This window comes from Heterocephalus glaber, unplaced genomic scaffold (assembly GCF_053883595.1).
Source record: "Heterocephalus glaber isolate CG9 unplaced genomic scaffold, H.glaber_assembly_v1.0 deba00001773, whole genome shotgun sequence".
Taxonomy (NCBI): domain Eukaryota; kingdom Metazoa; phylum Chordata; class Mammalia; order Rodentia; family Bathyergidae; genus Heterocephalus; species Heterocephalus glaber.
This window is the reverse complement of record NW_028258463.1, coordinates 8,682,965-8,703,651: the sequence shown is the minus strand read 5'-3', so window position 1 is coordinate 8,703,651 and position 20,687 is coordinate 8,682,965. Positions and strand designations below refer to the sequence as shown.

Sequence of the window (20,687 nt, the reverse complement as noted above, 5' to 3'; positions counted from 1 at the left end):
CAAGGTGAAGGAAGAGGCAGCCTCAAGGGGAAAGGCAGGAGCTCCCAAGAACCCACACCCTTCCAGGTCCAGTGCTGGGTTCCCAGGTCACTTTGTCCAGCAGAGGGATGGACTCGAGGCAGAGGTAACCTGGGAGATCAGGAGGGACTGGCCAGTTCTCGTGAAGGAAGGAAGGAGAAGCCAGGGTTTAGGGTGATAAAGTGTAGGTGGGGAGCAGAAGGAAAACTTTGCTCACCCCTCTTCCCCATGGCTGTGGTGCCTGTTCAATGGGGGGCAGGAGGAGAACCTGGGTCCCCAGGGGTGACCTGGATGAAGCTGAACAACAGTGTGGACGGAGGGAAGTAAGTCCCTTCATGGTTCTGGGTCCTGATTTACTCCTCTGTAGAGGGACATCATCATCATCATCATTATTATTATTATCATTGGCTGCAGCAGCAGCATCTTTTTTTTTTTTTTTTTTTTGGTACTGGGAATCAAACTTGGGACCTTGCGCTTGGGAGGAAGGCAGCGGAACCACTGAGCTAAATCCCCAGCCCTACATCATCATAATCTTGAGACAGGGTCTCGCTATGTAGTCTAGGCTGACCTTGAAATTAAGGTGATCCTCCTGCCTCAGCCTCTCCAGTGCTAGGATTACAGGCCTGTGGTACCACGCCCAGCAGGGGGGGCAGGAGATTACTATAGTTCCCTGAGGATGATGATGGTGTAATTGGGCAGAGTAGGGGAGTCAGAGCTCTCAGTTTCAGTTTCAAAGTGAGTAGCTGCATAATCTTGGGGTGTGAGGTCTCTGAGCCTCAGTATCTGCACCTGTGAAATGGGAATAATAGCATGCACCGTCCATGGGTGTGGACAGGATTCTTGGGGATGATGGGCCGGAAAAACACTTTGTAAACTGCCACCATCCTGAGTCCGGTGACTCGGTCTAGGCTGAGTCTAGGCTCTCTTTTCCACTCTCACCATCCCGACCTCAAATCCCAGATAAGCAGCTTGGCATCGGGGCACAGCCCTGCCCTGATTGCTGTGCCCTTTGCAGTGGCCAGCAGGAGGCAAGTGGAGCAGAGGAGTGGAGACAGCTGCGTTGCTATGGCGCCCATCCTGGATTTGCCTATCTCTCCTCGTGGAGCCAAGGGCAGGGGAAGAGGAGGAGGGCGATGGGACTGGTCCCTCCCCAGCTGCCTCCTCCCCTGACAGATGTGGGGTGAGGTGGGGAGGGTGCTGTGCCTGTGCCAGGATTGGGGCCACGAGGAGAGAGGAGGCAGGGCCCACATACCTGCGTCCAGAAGCCGCTGATGATGTTACGGACAGTGAGAGATTGGCAGGAAGGAGAGGCTCGAGCAGCAGGCCCCAGACCGCAGCCAGCATCTGCCCGGGCTCCCCTGAGTCACCAAATCCCCTGGCAGCCCAGAGCCCAGGGCCCCACAGCTGTGCCTGGGATGGGTACTGGGGCCACCGTCCAGCCCTCCGGCCCATGGGTGCTGCTGGGCTGCTGTCTCCTCTGTGCCTGGGCTCTGGGGGATCTGAGGCCTCTCCGCTCTCTGCCCCTACTCCCCTCCCAGACTGAGCCCGGATCAGTGCCCGAGAGGATCCCCCCGCAGGGGGCTGAGGGGGCCCTGGCTTTTCTCTACTCTGGAGATCCCCAACAGCTGCTGAGGGCTAACTGCAGTAAGCATTACGAGGTTCCTGGGGCGGAAGCCAGGCCGGGACTCCCCCCAGTCCTACAGAGGGCAGCGGGCACCCTGGCCCAGGCTGCCAATTTTCTCAACATGCTGCTGCAAGCCAATGATATCCGAGAGGCCAGCGTGGAGGAGGATGTGGAGTGGTACCAGGCCCTGGTCCGCAGTGTGGCCGAGGGGGACCCCAGGGCCTACCGGGCTCTGCTGACCTTCCACCCTCCACCAGGCGCCAGCCACCTACAGCTGGCCCTGCAGGCCACCCGGATGGGAGTGGAGACGCTCCTGCAGGAGCTAGCAGGGAGCAGGGTGTGGGGGGAGAGCCCAGCCAAGGACCTGGACAGCCCTGCCCTGCACAAGCGGGTGCTGACCAACGACCTGCAGAGCCTCAACAGCCCCAAATGGCCCCAGGGGGATGGATATGTGGGGGACATGCAGCAGGTGAGGCTGTCCCATCCCTTCCTGGATTGCCAGGAGGGCCGGCTCCGTCCCGGCTGGCTGGTCACACTCTCTGCCACCTTCTACGGACTCAAGCCCGACCTCAGCCCGGAGGTCAGGTAAGTCAGGGCCTCACAGACTTGCGGGGGTTGGGGGTTGGTGGCACGCATTGGCCCAGCTGTGCCTGGGCTATTTGGCAGAGCATGTGCACATCAGGGGACACTTGAGGGTATTTGCATGCAGTGGTGTCTGCAGCTGGCTCTGGGAATCTGCCCATTCATGCACATAGGTGTGAGTGAATTCATCCAGTGACCACACTGACATGGGTGTGTGCTCTCTTTGAGTGTGTGAGCACACAAATGAGTGTCCCGAGGACGCGTGTAGGCAGGTAGGTACCTGTGTTGGCACACTTGCAGATGTCTGCAAAAGTGAGGGCACAGACAACACAGGTCTTGGCCCTCAGGTCTAAACCGTGAGTGTGACAGGCAGGAGAGGGCTTGGCTTGCATGACAGGGCCAATCTGTGCACCAGGGTTTGTGGGGAAGCCAGTGGGGGCACTCCCCGAGGTAAAGCTGTTTCTGGGGGCTTGGAATTAATGCCCTTCCTGTCCAGGAGTAGGCCGGGTCAGTCCTAGTATCACTCCTTTTGGTATTTTTTTTTTTTTTTTTTTGGTACCGGGGATTGAATTTGGGTCCTTGCACTTGCACAGCAGGCGGCGAAACCACTGAGCTAAATCCCTGGCCTTGGTACTGTTTTTTTTGAGACACTCACTATGTAGCCCAGGCTGGCCTTGAACTCACAGTGATCCTTCTGCCTCAGCCTCCCAAGTGTTGGGCTAACAGGTGTACACCACCACGTCCTGATTCCTATGACCATTCCTAATGCCCGTTGTCTTACATCGGGGGGCCCTACTGTGTGCATGTCCTTACCTGGGGGCTTGTGATGGTCCTCCAATAACCACATTCGCTCCGCCAGAGCAGAGGCTGGGAGCCTGAGGGTCGAGGCAGCACCCGTACAGTCGTACAAGGGTTCAGCGACCAGTGTAGCCTCTCCAGCTCTGGGCCCCAAGCATTGTTCCCAGCAGGGTTTCCTCAGGCAGCCAGGCAGTCTGGCTCCTTGCCAGATCTCTCCCTTCTCAGCTTGGGGAGCTGCTGCGGGGCCAGCAGCTCCAGTTCTGGGGTTCCGTTCCTTCTCTCCTGGGCTGTGATCTGTTCAGACCTGGCTTGGGCGGGGTGAGGGGCGGTGAGTGTGAGCTATGTGTGCATGTGTGTGCACACACACAGTGGGAAGTGTGAAAATCCCCCCAGACAGGTCATCAGGTCTTGCCCCGTCTCCTCAGAAGTCAGAAAATAATGGGATGTTGGAAAGCGAGGGATGGGGGAAGGACCGAGTGGGAGGCGGACAGTTGCCATAGCGGTGGGGCTAACAGCCTTGGAAAAGTCTGGTGCCCAAGGACACTTCTGCAGCCCTTGCTGTGGCCCCAGCTGCCACTCCCCTACCCTAGGGGACAGGTGCAGATGGACGTGGACCTCCAGAGAGTGGATATCAATCAGTGTGCCGACGGCCCGGGCTGGTTCTCTAACACACACCTGTGTGACCTCAACAGCACCCAGGTGAGGACGAGGTGGGTGGGCCCGTGGTCCTGCCTCCCTTTTCCCATCACCAACACCACCTGCCAAATCTCAGGGCTTCAGGGGAATCCCTAGAGATTGTCAGAGGTGATTGCCAGGCTTTTTAAAAGTGCAGCCTCTCACAGCCTACACTGTACCTGCGGGCAGTCAGGGCCTCAGGGTCCCTTCCCAGGGCCACTTTTTTTTCTTTTTTTTTGAGACAGAGTCTCATTGTGCAGTTCAGGCTGGCCTTGAACTCACTATGTTCATTAGGCTGCTCTCTAACTCACAGGGATCCTTCTGCCTCAGCCTCCTGAGTGCTGGGACTACAGGTGTGTGCCATCATGTCCAGTAGTTCATTTTTTAACCCAGCCACACATTTGTCATCTTTGGGTACACTTTTGTTTGATTGTGCAGATGCAGCTAGATCAGAGTGCTTTGCAGTGGCCCAGGGTATAGGAAGCTGGGCCTTGATGTCAGAAGCGCTACGCTAAGCCCTCTGGTGGAAGGAAGTCAGGGGCTGCATAGAGAATCGGCCACTGTTAAGCCCTTCCCTTGCCCACTGGGGTCCCAGTCACTCCCCACGCTGTGCACTCATTCCCCCTGGCTGCCTCAGGGGCCCGCTCTGCCCATGCTGGGCAAATATCAGTGGGTGGAAGTGGAATAAAGGGTTGGCTTGACATCCCACCAGCCTGGCATTGGCCTGGCATTGGGGCTGCAGAAAGCACTCCTGTGCCAAAGCCAGATGGCTTCTGATGGATGAAGCCGGTCCCCCTTGGGGGCCTTTCAACACACCTGGGACCAGCGGGCATCCTCTGAAGCAGGACGTCAGTCGGCACAGGAACAGATATCCCTGCTTCTGCCTGCCCTGTGCCTGGGCCTGGCGATAGCCGGGCGCTGGGAAATGAGACTTGTGCATTGCTGTCACTGCCGTCTGAACAAGAGCCTGGTCTGTCCCAGGCACTTCGCTTGGAGTCTCCTTGGGAAGGGACAGCAGTGTGGAGGGGGGGTCCCCGAGAGGGAGGACTCCCCAAAGACTAGGCAGGGCTTCTGGTGGGGCCCCCCAGTTTAATCCCAGAAGGCATGGGTAAGGGGCAGATGGATCCCATGACTCTCCCCAAGAAAGGTGCCACGTAAATTCACATCGTCTCGCCCACACAGTGTGTCCCCCTGGAGGGTCGGGGTTTTGTCCTTGACCAGTACCTCTGTCGCTGTCGACCTGGATTCTTCGGGGCAAGTGGCTCTGGGGGTACGTAAGCATGGTGAGGGCCAGGCAGGCTTGGGGAGAAGGAAACTCCAGGGACGAAGGCAGTGTAGGGACAGGCCGGGGATTTAGCTCAGTGGTTCCGCCGACTGCCTCGAAAGCACAAGGTCCTGAGTTTGAGCCCTGGTACCAAAAAGAAAAAAAAGAAGGCAGTGTAGGGGAGATCTGGGTGGAAACTCCACCCAGAAGGTTTAGAAAAGCAAGGCACGTGGTAGGGCTGTCTAGGGTGGCTGCCTTCCGGGAATGAGCCCCACCTAGCATCTCTTCCTGTTCCCCTGCCTTCCCTGGGGGTTCCCACTCCTTCACACCCCAGGGGCCGGGTGGCCATCAGGGCAGAAGGGTGGGATCTCGGGAGCCCCACCCACACCCCTCTCTGCACCCACCTTATTCTTTTTTTTGGGTACCAGGGATCGAACTTGGGACCTTGTGCTTGCAAGGCAGCCACCAGAACCACTGAGTTAAATCCCCAGCCCAACACACCTTGTTCTTTATAGGACTAGAGGAGGATGCTTCGCAGACCCCTGGGCAATTCGGCTCCCCGCAAGGCAACACAGGGTGGCTGCTTCGGTGCCAGCCATGTCCTGAGGGCTGCCCCAGCTGCATGGATGCCACGCCGTGCCTGGTGCAGGAGGCCCTGGCGCTTCGGGCTGTGGTGCTAGCCTGCCAGGCCTGCTGCATGCTGGCAGTCTTCCTGAGCATGCTGGTCTCCTACCAATGCCGATGGAACAAGGCAAGCCGGGCCCCACCTCATTCCTTACATGGTATCAGGCAGGTGTCTGCATCCAGCAAAGTCCAGTTAGTCGTGCACACTGACCTCAAACTTCCAGTCCTCCTGCCTCAGCCTCCCAGAGTGCTGGGCTCACAGCATGCACCACTGAGCCTGGCTAACTGGATGTTTACTGGGCAAGGTCAGGGTGTCCTATTCTGAACAGGGGACATCGGACCCAGAGCTTGGACGAAGGCAGAAGGTCCTGGCCAGCTCTGGCAGCCTCTGCTTGCAGCCTAGGGTGGCACATGGGGCAGTGTGGCACTGTGCAAACCTTGGCCTTGGGCAGGCTTAGTGCCAGCGCAGCTAGGAGCCGGGGTAGGCAGAAGGGGGAAGCTGCTGTTCCAGCCTAGCCCAGGGCTGGAGTGAGCCTTTGGCACCCTGGCCTGGTGCTGTCCCCTCCGTGGCTGCTCACCACCTTTTCTCCCTGGGCCACAGAGGATCCGGGCATCTGGAGTGGTCCTGCTGGAAGCCATCCTCTTCGGGTCCCTGCTTCTCTACTTCCCTGTGAGTCTGTGGCCAGCAGCTGGGCCTACCACCCAGAGCCCCCCAGAGCCACACCCTGGCACCCTGCAAAGCCGAGCCCTTTCTCCTCCCCACCCTCGAGCACCTACCTGCTCCTCTCCTTGCCCAGCAATGGCAGCTTGGTGCAGCATGCTCCGGAGTGCTGGGACCTGCCGTGTGATGTGGGACCAGGGCCTCCCCTCTGTCCCACTGAACCGCTCCTCTGCAGAGGGGACAGGAGGCCACCGCCCTGTCTCGGGGCTGCTGGGGGTCTTGCCACCAGGACTGGGCGGGCGGGCCCACCCCAGCAGCTCTTTCCCGCCCCTCCCAGGTCTTCATCCTGTACTTCAAACCCAGCGTCTTCCGCTGTATCACTCTCCGCTGGGTCCGGCTGCTGGGTTTTGCCATCGTCTACGGGACCATAATACTCAAGCTTTATAGGTAGGCCCAGGCACACCTTGCTCTGGCACCCCAAGCTCCTCCAGGAGACAGAATCCTCCACCCCTGCCCCTCACTGGCCCATCGCTGATCCTTCCCTGCCATGCACCCCTGGGGTCAGGGAGCTGTGGCAGGGACAGGACAGGTAAACACGTGGCTCTGGCCCCTCCTGGGCCCTGTCCCTGTGCTCCTGGCCACTGCAGAGTGCTCCAGCTGTTTTTGTCCCGCGCGGCCCAGCGCAGCGCACCCCTGGGCAGCGGGCGGCTGCTGCGGCACCTGGGGCTGCTCCTGCTCGTCGTGCTGGGCTTCTTGGCAGTGTGGACGGCAGGCGTCCTGGAACGGGGCCAGTTTGCACCTCTGGTGACCCAAGGCCACACGGCCGCAGGCCGCCACTTCCACCTCTGTCACCACGACCGCTCGGACTACATCATGGTTGGGGGTGAGCGGCCTGGCCCTCTGGGGTCCCTGTGGTCTGGCTGTCCTGCCCTGCACCCAGAGCCCTCTCGGGGCACAGGGAAGCAGGATGCTGAGGTGCCCCCGTCCCCCCAGTGGAGGTGCTGCTGCTGTGCTGGGGTAGCTTCCTGAGCTGTGCCACCCGTGAGGTGCCTTCAGCCTTCCATGAGCTGCGCTACATGGGCCTTGCCCTGCACAACGAGCTACTGCTCTCTGCTGCCTTCCACATGGCCAGGTGAGCCAGGCCACCTCCCCAGGCTCTTCCCAGCCTGGCACCTTCTCTCCTCCTGCCCCCCATCCGCACCCCATGTCCCCAATAAGCGACAAGACCCGGAAGCAAGCCCCACTCCTAAATCCCCCTCCTTTTCCTTTAAAAAGAATTTTATTTTTACCCAAGTGTGGAGGCACACAGCTGTAATCCCAGCACTCAGGAGGCTGAGGCAGGAGGGTTGAGGCCAGCCTGGGCAACACAGCAAGACCCTGTCTCAAAACAATTTTTTTTGAAAACCATTTTTATTAACACACGTCTGCAGTACATAATGTTTACATTCCTTGTAGGGAGTGGCACACGCACATAACACACTTTAATTCTTTTTACCTTCCCTTTTCTTCCTCCTCCTCCCCCTCCTTCCATCTCTTGTCCCCTTTGCCTCTTGCAAAAGATCCAGCTCCCTCGGGCCGGGGATGTAGCTCAGCGGTGCTGCCGCCTGCCTCGCAAGCACAAGGTCCGAGTTCGATCCCCAGTACCAAAAAAAAAGATCTGGAGCCCTATTTTTTTTCCGGTACTGGGAATCAAACTCAGGACCTTGTGCTTGCAAGGCAGGCACAGTGCCACTGAGTACATCCCCAGTCCTGGCTCCCTATTTCTTATTGTCCATCTTTTACTTGGTTTTTCATTTATTTTTGAGTTACTGATATAAGAGAAACCATGTGATATTGAAGCTTGTGTATCTGATTTATTTCCCTTATCATTATGGTCTCAAGATGAATCCACTTTCTTACAAATGCCTCAAGTTTATCCTTCTGCATGGCACAGCAGTACTCCACTGTGTTGTAAATGCCACATTTTCTTTATCCATTCATCTGCTGATGGACATATAGGCTGCTTCCAAGATTTGGCTGTTATGAATTGTGCTGTCCCCTCCTATTCCCAACCCAGGACCCCCAACATGTCTTTCCACTCCCTCACTCCTCACTGCCTTCTTCCTCACCCCTTAGCCACTCGAGCACCAGACCCGCTGCGTGTCCATGGGGACCTGGTCCTGTGGTGTAGACAGATAAGCCCACAGGGAGGCCTCCCAGAGCTGTGAAGCACACATCTGTGCTGAGGACTGGGAAGGCTTCTTGGAGGTGGGGATTAACGTGAACCTTGGGGCAGCACCTCCATCCCCAGGAGGCCAGGAAGAAGAGGGCCCTCCTCGGCAGGGGCCCAGTGCTGGGGAGACCACCGCTGCTAATCACCCCCTCCCACACACTCCAGGTTCATGCTGGTTCCCTCCCTGCACCCGGACTGGACTCTCCTCCTCTTCTTCTTCCACACCCACAGCACAGTCACCGCCACGCTGGCTCTTATCTTCTTCCCTATGGTGAGGTCTTCCTGGGCCCTTGGTAACAGCGCCCCCCTGCAGGTCAGGGCGAGGATGACAGAAGGAGTTGGGGTGAAGGAGCCGGAGTTAAGGACTTTGGGAGCTATCTTGCAACCATCCAGGCCTGGGGGCAGGGAAGTAAGTTCTAGGGCTGCACAGGGGTCCTTTCAGCACTGCTGTAAGCCTGGAGCATTGTGCAGATGTGCTTGGAAGCAGTGACAGAGACAGGTACTCGAGCTAAGGACTGGTGGGCAGGAGGGTGGGTCACCCGTCTCTGAGCTACAGAAGGGTGGGGAGGATGGGGGAAGGAAAGGGGAGAAGCATGGCAAAGTAAAGGTGGGCGGCACAGGGAAAGGGAGAGTAGGTGTGGACAGGGAGCCGTGGTGAACCTTGTCCCCTACACCACCCTGGGCAGTTCCAGAGGCCGGGGGCACCACCTCACGAGGAGATCTTGGATGAGGCATATGAGGATGAGCTAGGCCTACAGCGCTTGGGGTCCTACCTGGACAGCAGCGTGGCCTCAGCCTGGAGCGAGCACAGCCTGGACCCTGGCGACATTCGGGTAGGCACCGCCCTACGCCTCTGGTACCAGCTCCCAAGGTCTGGGCAGAGGGACACCTTTGCCCTCCCACCGGGCTGAATGCCACTGCAGGTCCCCAGCCCCTGGTCTTCCCTCGAGGTGAGATCTCCTCCCTTCCCATCACCACCCTCAAGTGACGGCTCTGACGCTGAACAAGGCCACACACCGGCCAAGAGGAAAGACCCTAAGGCCCAGAACCCAGAGCCAGGAGGTCAGATTAGAGGCACAGCTGCGAGCAAGTCCCACTCCCTGTGTCTTCATGGAGGGGGGCATACTAAGGAACCCCTCAGTCCCAGCCAAGCAGGACGGTTGGTGACCTCAGGCAGCTGTGGGCTGCGGAGTTCAGGCAGTGAGAAGCCACCCAGATTTTTGGTTTTTTTGAGACAGGGTCTCACTATATAGGCCAGGCTGGCCTCGAACTTTCGGTGATCCTCCTGCCTCAGCCTCCCAAATGCTGGGATTACAGGCATGCGCCACCATGCCTGGCTTGGATTCTGATTTTTTCAGAGCAGAGAAGGGACACTGCTTGATGGGAAAGGTCCCCAGGAGAAACAGGTGGGAGAGCCCATCCCCCGCCTCACCTGGGGCTCTGCTCCCCTCCCGTCCCCACCCCAGGATGAGCTGAAGAAGCTGTATGCCCAGCTAGAGGTCCGAAAGACCAAGGAGATGGCTGCTAACAACCCGCACCTGCCCAATAAGTGGGGCAGCTCCCGCCATGGGCTGGGCCGCTCCTTCCTGAGGTACCTGGCCGAGTTCCCCGAGGCCCTGGCCAGACAGCACTCCAGGGACTCTGGCTCCCCAGGCCGCAGCAGCTTGCCCAGCTCATCCTGCCGCCGGCTGCTCAGCTCCAGTCACCAGGACACCCCCGAGGGAGGCCCGGCCCTGTGCCAGTCCCACTGCACCTATGACCAGCACCACCCAGAGCAGGAGCTGCCCCTCCTGGGCTCCGTGCTGCGGAGGAACCTGTCCAGGAAGGCCTTGAGGCTAGAGGGCCAGGAGCCTGCCAAGGGGCCGCCCGCCCTGGGCTTCCGCTCTGCCAGTGCCCACAATCTGATGGGAGGTGAGCAGCTGTCCCGGGCCTGGCCCAGCTCCCTGCAGAAGTCGCTCAGCGACATGGCGGGCAGGAGGGAAAAGGCCCTGCTGGTGGCCAGCCAGACCTACCTGGAGGAGACCTATTGGCAGGCGAAGGAGAGACAGGAGCAAAAGAAGGCAGAGGCAGCCACGGCCAGGCCAGTGTGGAGGCCATCGGCCAGGAGGCTGGAGCGGGCCTGGAGTCCCCCCCTGTCCGCCCCACCATCCCCTGCCAAGAACAGCAGCATGGACAGCTCTCTGGCCTCCAGGAGGCTCCAGGAGGAAGGTGGCAGGAGGCTGCCTCACCCACCCATCCATCACCAGGTGTCCTCGCCCATCCTGGTCCTGTCTGGGGCCTGCCCGGCAGAGCAACGTATGCTGTCTCCCAGCTCCACCTTGGCCCCAGTGCCCACCCCTGCCCTGGCACCAGTCTCAGGGCCCCCCCAAAGCCCCATCTTACTCACCTACATCTGCCCCTGGGAGAATGCAGAGCTGCCAGTCAAGAAAGAAACTGTGGTCCAGGAAGGCGCTCTGGGCAGCCACTCCCCAGCCCTGGCTCGAGGCAAGCTCTGGAGGCCCCTCTCCGAGGCGGTAGGGAAGAGGGTGGCCATGGACAGTGAGATGGATGCTGAAGCCGGGCGACCGGAGGGGGAAGCAGATGACAGGGCTGAGGACAGGCCCAAGACATTCTCGAAGTCCCACAGCCTCAAGACGCCTGTGCAGCAGGGCTCCATGCGCAGCCTGGGGCTGGCCATCAAAGCGCTGACACGGTCCCGAAGCACGTACAGGGAGAAGGACGGTGGTGGCGAGGTCGGCCCAGACAGGGAGAAGGACAGGGCTGCAGGAGCGGCCATGGCTGTGCTTCCCCGGTCTCCCAGGCTGGGCCGGCCCAAGGTGGTGAGCAAGCAGGCAGCCCTGGTGCCCTGCAACGATGAGGAGTCCCTGCAGAACCAGCAGAATGCCCACACCAGCGGGATGCTCCATGTCTGTCACCAGGATGGGGGGAGGGAGCAAGAGGCTGGAGGCCGGAAGCTCTCCCAGGGCCCAGGGGAGAGCAAAGTGGAGAAAGCAGGGAAAAGGGGGCTTGCCACACTGTGGCAAGTGTTTGGGGACAAAAGTGCCGAGCAAGCCAAGGAAGGCCCAGGAGGGCGGCGAGAACCACCCAGAAGTGGCCTCCTGCTGCTGGGTAGTGCTGACCGAGGGGTGGCAGAGGCGTGTCCCTGGGAAGTGATCAAGTCAGACACGGGTGGGCTGGACAGTAGCAACAAGGCCCAAATCTGCCCCTGGGAGGTGAGCAAGGGAGCCCTGCAGAGGACGGCATCGGGACAGCACCGAGGTGACTCCCAGGAAGACAGGGGGACAGCCACAGGCAAGCCAGAGCCCAGAGGGGCAGCTGTCACAGCTCGGAGAAAGCCAGAGAGGCTGGTGCGGAGCCAAGAGGCCTCGTGTCCCTGGGAGGGTGCCGACCCTGGAGCCGTGGGCAGGTCCTCAGCAGCAGGCAGTGTGGACCGAAGGCAGGCAGAGAAGCCTTGGGCAGAAGCCCCCGGTACAGAAGCTGGGTCCCCTCACCCTGCCAGGGCAGAGCTGTACCCTTGGGAGGTGGGTGAAGCGGACCAGGGGACTCGTGCCCCAGGAGAGAGGGCGGCCCCTCAGGCAGGGCAGAGTGCCTCCAAGAAAGCTGCCTTCTGGAGGGAACAGGAGCAGGGTGCAGACCCGGAGCCTCTGTGTCCCTGGGAGAGCACAGGCTTCCGGGACCCCTCGGGGAGCCTGGGCAGCAGCATTGCCGAGGTGTGTCCGTGGGAGGTGGCAGATGCGCCCGTCCCCAGGAAAGCAGAGGTCTGTCCCTGGAAGGTCAAAGAAGGAACGGAGGACGGGACTCCAGGACAGACGGCTAAAGGAGGAGACTCTCAAAAGGCTAAGGAGAAAATGCCTGGGAAGGCAGGAATCCAAGATGTCACCTCGAGGGAGAAGCCTGAGGTGCAGATCCCAAAGCAGGAAGCAGTCTGCCCCTGGGAGAGTGTGGGCTCTGGCAGCTTACCCCCACTGCCAGGTCCCCAAGAGCCAGAGAGGTCCCGAGTTATTTCCCAGAGGTTGGGGAGTGCAGGAAGTGGGGCAGCCGAGGTCTGCCCGTGGGAGGTGGAGGACACCCCCACAGATGGCAAGGCACAGATCTGTCCCTGGGAGGTGGGCGCTGGAGCAGGCCAGGAAAGGGCTTGGGGACCTGAGGGCATCAGATCTCCAAACGCTACAGGGAAGACGAGGCCAGGGAGGCCAGCCATGGAGGGGGAGTGGGCCCATCCCTGGGAGACCTCGGGTCCAGGGGGCTCCTGGCAGCACAAGGACACTCTGGACACTGAAGGGCCAAGAGCGGGCCTCCAGGACCAGGGCCGCCTGGGCCGCAGGCCAGCTGACATGTGTCCCTGGGAAGCACAGGAAGCACCCACCAGTGACAAGGCCAAGATCTGTTCCTGGGAGGAGAATGAAGGGGCCCCCGGGAAGGGGCTAGGGCAAGAGCTGGGGAACCAGGAAACTCTAGAAAAGGGAAGGTTTCCCTTGCCAGCAGGAGGCGTAGCAGAATGGGAGGCAAAACTCCACCAAGAGCAGGAAGCTGTTTGTCCTTGGGAGGACCAGGACTTGAGGGAATGGTCTGCTCCAGTCCCCAAGGCCTCAGACTTGTCCTGGGAAGTGAGTGCGGAAGGGACACAGAAGGGGGAACTGAAACAAGACCCAAAGACAGGCTCCTTCCCGGAACACGAGACCCAGGGAAAAGCTCCAGCTTCAAAAGCAGAATCTATGACTGAGGCTGGGGGAGGGACTAGCAAAGCGGGACTGTCTGTCTGTCCATGGGACACCATGGCACCAGAGGGCTCTCTGTCCCACCCCAACAGCCAGCATCCTGACCAAATGGAAGCCAGCTCCCAGGCCCTGGGCAGTGGTGGGGGCAGCATTGCCCGAATGTGCCCATGGGATGCTCCTGACCCAGATGTGTGTGAAGCTGAGAGCAGTGCCAAGGCTGAGCTCTGTCCCAGGGAGGCCACAGAGAAAGTCCTTGAGAGAGGGGCATGGAGACAGGATGGAAAGGGAGACTCTCGAGAGGGAACAGGAAGAGCCCAGGAAAGACCAGAGCCCCAGCAGGTTCAGGAAACACCTGAGATGGCAGACTGCAGGAAGCTGGGGGCCACGTGTCCCAGGGACAGTCGAGATGGTGGGGGTGTGGCGCCACAACTGGCCCCGTGCGCTTCTGAGGGACGCAGAGCCAGGGCCAAGGCTGCAGGTCACATGGGGGCAGGGGCAGCAGAAGTGTGTCCATGGGAAGTGGAAGAGAAGCCCTCCACCCAGGAAGCAGAGGTTAGCCCTCGGGAGCCAGGTCCTGGAGGGGCAGGTGAAGGGACACCGGCACAGGGGGTGGCAGGAGGGTTCCAAGGGCAAGGAGAGGTGCTCTTTCTGAAGGCAGGATCTGCAGGGGCTGAAGGAGACTTTGCAGCAGCGGCAGTGACACTCGGCAGAGAACAGGACATAGTTGGCCCCTGGGATGGCACAGGCTCAGAGGGCCCGGTCCCCCAGGGAGATGCTCTGGGTGCAGACTGCTACAAAGTCAGCCGCTGTGGAGCAGGCAGCGGGGGTACCAGGACAGCAGAGCTCTGTCAGTGGGAGGTCACAGATCTGGAAGGAAATAAAATAAGGGGCACTATGGCAGACGTCTGTCCCTGGGAAGACACTAGCGCCCCACTGGAGGAACCTGGCTTCCGGGCTTTAACAGTGGCTCAGACAGAGAACGTCCCCAAGGCCGCTGAGAAGTCACTATGCTTCTCAGTCAGCTTCATTCCAGAAAGCAAGAGCTCCCACCCCAAGGGGGTCAAGGGGGCCAAGGCGGCCCGTTCTGCTGGTTCCCAGGAAGGTGGCAGAGCACTGGGAGGACCTTCGGGGCTTGGGCCAAGGACCAGGGTCTCCCTGGAGCTCAGTGTCCAAGGAGCAGAGGCTCCGAAATCTTCCTCCTTAGCTGAGGACCACGGACAAGTGGCTTCGGAAGCTCAGGATGAATATCTCAGTCCTCCGCCTGCTTACCCTTGGGACTTCGAGTGACAGCTCCACTCATCAGGGGAGGCCAGAGCCAGCCTGCAGGGGCTGAGGTCCTTCCCAAGTCCTAGTGCTCAGATACTCATCCAGTTCTCCTCCCCAGGAAGCCAGGTGTCAACTCCACTGAAAGACAAACTAATAGGAAGGGCGCAGCTCAACCCCCAAGAGAAGTCCTACCCTCTCTTTACCATCTCTAACTTTTCGAGCAAAGGCCAGACCCTCCGATTCCAAGGACACTCCCTCCTACCTGTCCAGAGCGCAGGGAGCCCCCAATCTTCTCTGAGGTCTACGAAAGGAGTGCTTGTGGAAAAGCAGCTGGACCTCGCGAGCCAGGGGAACAGGGACTGTGGGTTACAGCAGGCAACAACATCTCCACCCAAAGCTCAGCAAGAAGCCACTCACTCCATGTGGAAAGATAAACTGAGGAAACAAAGGATTCAGAGCCAGTGCTCGAGAAGCCATCAGGAAGGACACTCTCCTGGCTCCGAAGCTCCTGTTTCTGCTGTTGCCCCTCACACCTGCCCTGCTTGACTGCAGCTGACAGGCGGGCTCTGGGACCTTAGGCCAGCATCCAAACAACACCGGGAACTGAGCAGGGCAGCTTCACCAGGTCCTCCACAGATGGGAAGGGGCTGTCCCTCCAGGGATGCTTGCCTGCCTCCTGCTGGCTCCTTCAGTGACCTCCTCACTTCCTCCGAGCCTCCAGTGCTGTCAGCCAACTTGACAGTGACAACCAGCCACATCCACATCCGTCTCCTCCTCAGAGGAGCCCAAGGAAGCAGGCCCGGTTCACAGCCAGCGCACCCACTACCTCTGCCCTCAAACAGCAGAGCTTCCGGGCAGTGAGGAGCCACAGGGCAGAGGCCAGGACAGGCGCTATGTAAATACAAAGTGCTCTTTCTTAGGCAGCTCAGCTCTGTAGCATAGGCAGTGTTAGGTAACTGGGACTAGATGATCATCCAGAGGGAAGCAGGGAGGAGAAAAACATCCAAGGAAGTCCTGGAATTGGCAGAGGAGAGGTGGGGTTGGGGACAAGAGGAGGGGGGTAACGTGGCAGAGACGGCGGGACGCCGGCCACATCCAGCAGCACGGGAGTGGATGTCCTTCCCAGGAGAGCAAAGAGCAGAGACCAAATATCCAGGAGGATCCATGAATCTGCCTGTGCTCTGCTGGCGAAAGGGTGCTCTGTTTCCAAAAGGGCCAGAGGCAGGAGGCAGTGCCTCTTCCTCCTTAGGGGCAACTGCTCTGCCCTGGGCTTCACAGCAGTGGCTCAAGCAGGTTGTGCCTCTGGCCTCTGCCCACGTAACCCCACCACTGCTGAGCCAGTGTGGGCCGGACAGCTGTGCTGCCCAGAACAATCCTACTGGGTCTGGTCTGCCTGGGGAGAGCAAAGTCACCCCCACATTTATTTATTTATTTATTTATTTGGTATCAGGGATCGAACTGGGGTCTTTGCGCTTGTGCAGCAGGTGGCGAAACCACTGAGCTAAATCCTCGGCCCACCCCCACATTTATTCTTGTGAAATAAACTATAGGGAAAAAGAATAAAGAATGCTTTTTCTGGACTGTGGCAGTTGGGTCTGGTTTATTCATAATGGTTTTTCTTTTCTTTTTTTTTTTTTTTTGTACCAGGGATTGAACTCGGGTCCTTGCGCTTGTGCAGCAGGCAGCAAGACCACTGAGCTAAATCCCCGGCCTTCTTTTGTTTTTTTGAGATGGGTCAGTCCAGGCTGAACTTGAACTTATTATATAGCTCAGACTGGCCTCAAACTCACAGCAATTTTCCTGCCTCAGCCTCCCAACTGCTGGGATTACAGGTGTGCACCACCATGCCTGCTCTTTTTCAACACAGGAGCAGAGTAAGGACAGTTCCTATTCTAAAGCACAGGATAGTGACACTGTGGCCTGCAGGACTCCGGGGTTGACTGTCTCTGCCAGTGCCCAGGATGACAGCTGACAGTGCAGATGGGCTCTGGCTGGCCTCCCCACCAGCCCTTCACATCTGGGCCCATTTGCTCAGCTGGATTTGTTCCCAAAGGGAAATGAAAAGTGCACTTATCCTCTGGCTCCCAGATGGCAGCTCTTGCTCAGCTGCTATTTAGGATTATCTAGAGACTCCGAACAGACAGGGATATGGGATGAGGCAGTGCGTCTGAGGCAGTTTTTACATATTTGAGAGAAATCAAAATGACCTTTGCCTGCTAAGTGCACCTTTTGGTTTCTCTGCTCCCCTCCCCTCCGCACTCCGGCTGTGGCCCCTGCTCTGAGCCTTTCTCCTGCCTTAATCCAGGCTCAGGCAAATAGGATGTGCTCACACCCCTAGCACTCACGCTGCACAGGGATGTGGACTTTAAGCCCAAAGGCCTGAGACTAAGCAGCATCAGAGCGGCTGCTTGGGCTTAGCCCATCAGCGCTCCCTTCCCTAAGCACACACTTTGTCCCCATCATCGGCCTGGACAGCTGCGAGGAAAACACCAGTTTTCTCCTCTGTCTGCTGCTTTGGTGAAATGGTGGCTTCAGAGAGATTAGAGTTAGGTTATTTTTGACCTGGTTCCAGCTTCTTGGGACCCTATTCTTAACTCAAGGTCAGAAGAGACGGTGAAGGTGAGGTGACAGACTCGGGTTGGGGATGTAGCTCAGGGGTGCTTGCCCAGCATGCTATGTGTAAGGCCCTGGGTTCTCAGCATGCACACCCCCACGGCTCCCCAAAAGAAAAAGTGGCAAGTTCCTTAAAAGGAAATACTAGGCTTGAAAAAAAGTAAATATGAAAATAAAAACCAGTCCCGCCCCGTGGCTGGGCTGAGTGCAGGTTCCTGAGCGCGGCCAATTCGGCCTGAGACCCTCGGCGGTTCAGGGTCCGGGGTGCCCGCGGCTGCAGAACCCAGGTGGGCGCTGAGCCGGGAGCCGAGGGATGGAGGGTGATGCCGCCAGGCTGGCCGGCTTCCTACGCCGGGAAGGTGACTCCGCACAGCATCTGGAAGCCTCTTCCCGGCCTGCCATCATCACAGGTTGAATGAATTATTCCAACTATTTATTAGCTATTTAATAGAGGTAGAGGAACAAATACACTATTGCTGGCAAAGTTTTCACCACAACTTTCGCATCTATGAACAGTCCAAAAGTTACCAAAAGAACTACTCTCCAGGATGAGCTAATAAGAGTAATTACAGCACATTCAGCCAGAGTTCAGTATACTCAGATGACTTTGAGAGTGATGTTGTTTCTTTTGGTGATTTTTCTGATGCCTCAGTAGATGAAAATTTAGTTAAGAAAAAAATGAATGATTTTCATATATCAGAGGATGAAGAAGAGAATTCTCCACGACTGTCTTTTTTGAAAAGAAAGAAGTCAAATGGTGACATAACCGGAGATGAGCCAGAAGTTGCTGTCAGGAACAGTGCAGAACGGGTGCCAGGTGTCTGTGAAGACACGGTCGCAAATTCCTTCTCTCAATCTCACAACATAGATCAAGAAGTTGAAAAGGAGAGAATTAAAATAAAACCAAAACCCAGAATTCTTCCAATCAAATGCACCTCTTCAGCAGAAAATAGCGGGCTTGAAACAGATGAACACTTTAAACCCTCACCTCGGCCAAGGAGCATGTTAAAAAAAGAGTAGCCACGTGGAAGAGAAGGAAAAACTAGAAGACAGAGAAACTGCCCTCGGTGAGGGCCTAGAGTCTGCACCCTCCTCCCTTCCTGGGCTGAGCGTCCGTTACAGGGTGAGAAAGATGGATTCTCTGTAAGCCTTGATCTTGAGGATCCATTGTTTTTTGGTTTTGTTTTTTTTTTTGGTACTGGGGATCGAACTCGGGACCTTGCGCTTGCGAGGCAGGCGGTGGAACCACTGAGCTAAATCCCTGACCCTTGAGGATCCACTGTTTAAAAGCCTGTCGTCATCCCTTAAAGAAAGCCTTGGACAATGCTTTCCACCAGGATCTGAGGAAAAAGCATCCATAAAAGATCGGAATGGAGAATTCACTGAAAACTGTAATTCCTTGAAATTAAATGAAAATGCAAAGAAAGTGGGGTTTTTTTGGTACCGGGGATTGAACTTGGGTCCTTGCACTTGCACAGCAGGCGGCGAAACCACTGAGCTAAATCCCTGGCCCAAAAAAGTGGTTTTGATTAGACTGTTAATCCTGAACTGCAGAAACCGACAGAAAGCGAGCTGGCTGCTGCTGACCTTGAAGAGAGGAGGAAAGGGGGACTGAGCCCAGAGGACGACTTAGTGGCTGCTCCCCTGCTAAATCCCAGAGGGCCTCAGTGCCTGCCACTGCAGTGGCAGCTGCACAGAAAACAATCAAAGATAGAAACATGAAGAGTAAAAAGTCAACAACTAATGATAGAGTATCCAGTGCACCTGCCAGATTAATGACTTGAGTTTGTGAGGAAATCCAGTTCTGCAGGGCGAGCTCTGTGCTCCTCCATCTCTTCCTAATACTTAGGGACTTTGAAAGTCTTGGACCAGAAGCCTTTACAAAAACAGAACCTGGAGCCCAACACAGCAGATCACATCAGGGCAGCTGTTTACCAGGAGTGCTTAGAAAAGAAAAATGTACATTTACATAAAAAGGACAGAATAAAAAGGATAGAAAGTGAAAACTTAAGAATTCAAAATGAACAGAAAAAAGCTGCTAAGAGAGAAGAAGCAATAGCATCATTTGAGGCCTGGAAAGCTAAGAAAGAAAAGGAAGCAAAGAAACTCGCTGCGAAAAAGAGGCTTGAGGAAGAAAAGAGAAAAGCTGAAGAAGAAGAGAATGCAGCGAGGAAAGAAGAGGCCCTGCAAGCATTTGGAAAATGGAGAGAGACAACGATGGAATGTCTTAAAGAGAAAAATAAAAAGGAGAAAGAATATGAAAGAGCAAAGAAACAAAGAGGAAACTGTTGCTGAGAAAAAGAAAGAAAACTTAACTGCTATCAAAAAATGGAATAAAAAAAGGAAGCTTTAAGCAAGAGGGAAAAGAAAATAAATGAGAGAATGGAAGAACTGAAAAGAGCTGAGAAAAATGATAAACAAGCCATCAATCAATATGATAGATGGCTGGAAAAGAAAGGCAGGAAAGAGTCCAATGAAAAGAAACGGCATTCCTTTCCTGAAAATGAGGACCTTCCTCCATGCAGCCCTCAAGCAGAACTGTGGTTTCAAGTGTTTTGACGATACAAAAAAAAAAAAGTGTTTTGATGGGGCCGGCGAGGTTTTGCCGCCTCCTACGCAAGCACAAGGACCCGAGTTCGATCCCCAGAACCAAAAAAAAAAAAAAGTGTTTTGATAACTCTAGTCTTTATTTTTCAGTTAACCAATTTTAGCCATGGGTTTAAAAGCCATTCATTCAATCTTTTATAGTTATAAGAATCTATTTTAGGGCCGGGGATTTAGCTCAGTGGTTCCGCCGCCTGCCTCGCAATCACAAGGACCCGAGTTTGATCCCCAGTACCTAAAAAAAAGAATCTATTTTAACTAAATACTAGGCACTTCTGCTGACAAGGGAAAAGATATTTTGGAGTTTGGTTGGTGAAAGTGTTTTTTCAACTGTAGATAAACTGCCTCCATGAAAAGCTAATAATCAGATCGCTCCCAGCATTAAAATGAATAAAGGTTTGTCATGCCTGGATGACATTCAAAGTGGAAAAAAAAAAAAGAAAATCAAAACCTTGGGTTTTTTTGGTTGTTTTGGGGGTGCTAGGGATGGAACTCAGGTCCTCGTACATGCTAGGCAAGTGATCTACCAGGAAGTCACACCCCAAGTTATGTCTTCTGAGATAGGGCATTCCTAAGTATTCCAGGGTATTCCCAGGCTGGCCTTGAACTTGGGATCCTCCTGCTTCAGCTTGGGAAAGGCTGTGATTATTTGGGTTTTTTTGGGTACTGGGGATCAAACTCAGGCCATGTTTTTAAAGAAGAGCCTGCCGGGGCTGGGGATTTAGCTCAGTGGTTTCGCTGCCTGCTGCATAAGCGCAAGGACCCGAGTTTGATCCCCGGTACCAAAATATAAAAAAATTTAAAAAAATAAAGAAGGGCCTTCACTAGACTAAGGAAAGCAACAGTACCATGAGCCAAGCATGCTGCTGGGACAGTGATTCCTCTTGTCATTCCCCAGATGACACGGGACACAGCAAGTCAGGCCCCACACCCTTCGGACAGCCCAGCCCGAACTAAGGGCTGGGCTATCCACTCTCCAGTCTCACTCTGGGGCTCACCTTCCCCACAGGGCTGGGAAGATCACCATG

The 20,687-nt window shown here is 56.5% G+C and overlaps 1 protein-coding gene and 1 pseudogene across 1 annotated transcript; both read left to right on the top strand.

The window, feature by feature from the left end:
- The first annotated feature begins 1,059 nt into the window (after nt 1–1,059).
- Nucleotides 1,060–15,976, top strand: Gpr179 (G protein-coupled receptor 179). The gene is made up of 11 exons (XM_004859861.3): nt 1,060–2,227; nt 3,613–3,721; nt 4,880–4,967; nt 5,477–5,712; nt 6,187–6,255; nt 6,584–6,693; nt 6,894–7,129; nt 7,240–7,378; nt 8,624–8,729; nt 9,145–9,291; nt 9,925–15,976. Exons 1-11 carry the CDS (start codon nt 1,290–1,292, stop codon nt 14,461–14,463), a joined length of 6,717 nt encoding a protein of 2,238 aa, XP_004859918.3. The 5' UTR covers nt 1,060–1,289; the 3' UTR covers nt 14,464–15,976.
- A 1,742-nt stretch (nt 15,977–17,718) lies between these two features.
- On the top strand, nt 17,719–19,614 carry LOC101705597 (microtubule-associated protein 9-like; annotated as a pseudogene).
- The last annotated feature ends 1,073 nt before the right edge of the window (nt 19,615–20,687 follow it).

What these genes read in the sequence shown, in the direction of transcription:
- Gpr179 (XM_004859861.3), top strand. Translation starts at nt 1,290, where the DNA reads ATGATGTTACGGACAGTGAGAGATTGGCAGGAAGGAGAGGCTCGAGCA. An exon ending in CCCTGCTTCTCTACTTCCCT is followed by an intron (nt 6,256 to 6,583) that starts GTGAGTCTGTGG and finishes CGCCCCTCCCAG; the next exon opens with GTCTTCATCCTGTACTTCAA. An exon ending in TGGACCCTGGCGACATTCGG is followed by an intron (nt 9,292 to 9,924) that starts GTAGGCACCGCC and finishes TCCCCACCCCAG; the next exon opens with GATGAGCTGAAGAAGCTGTA.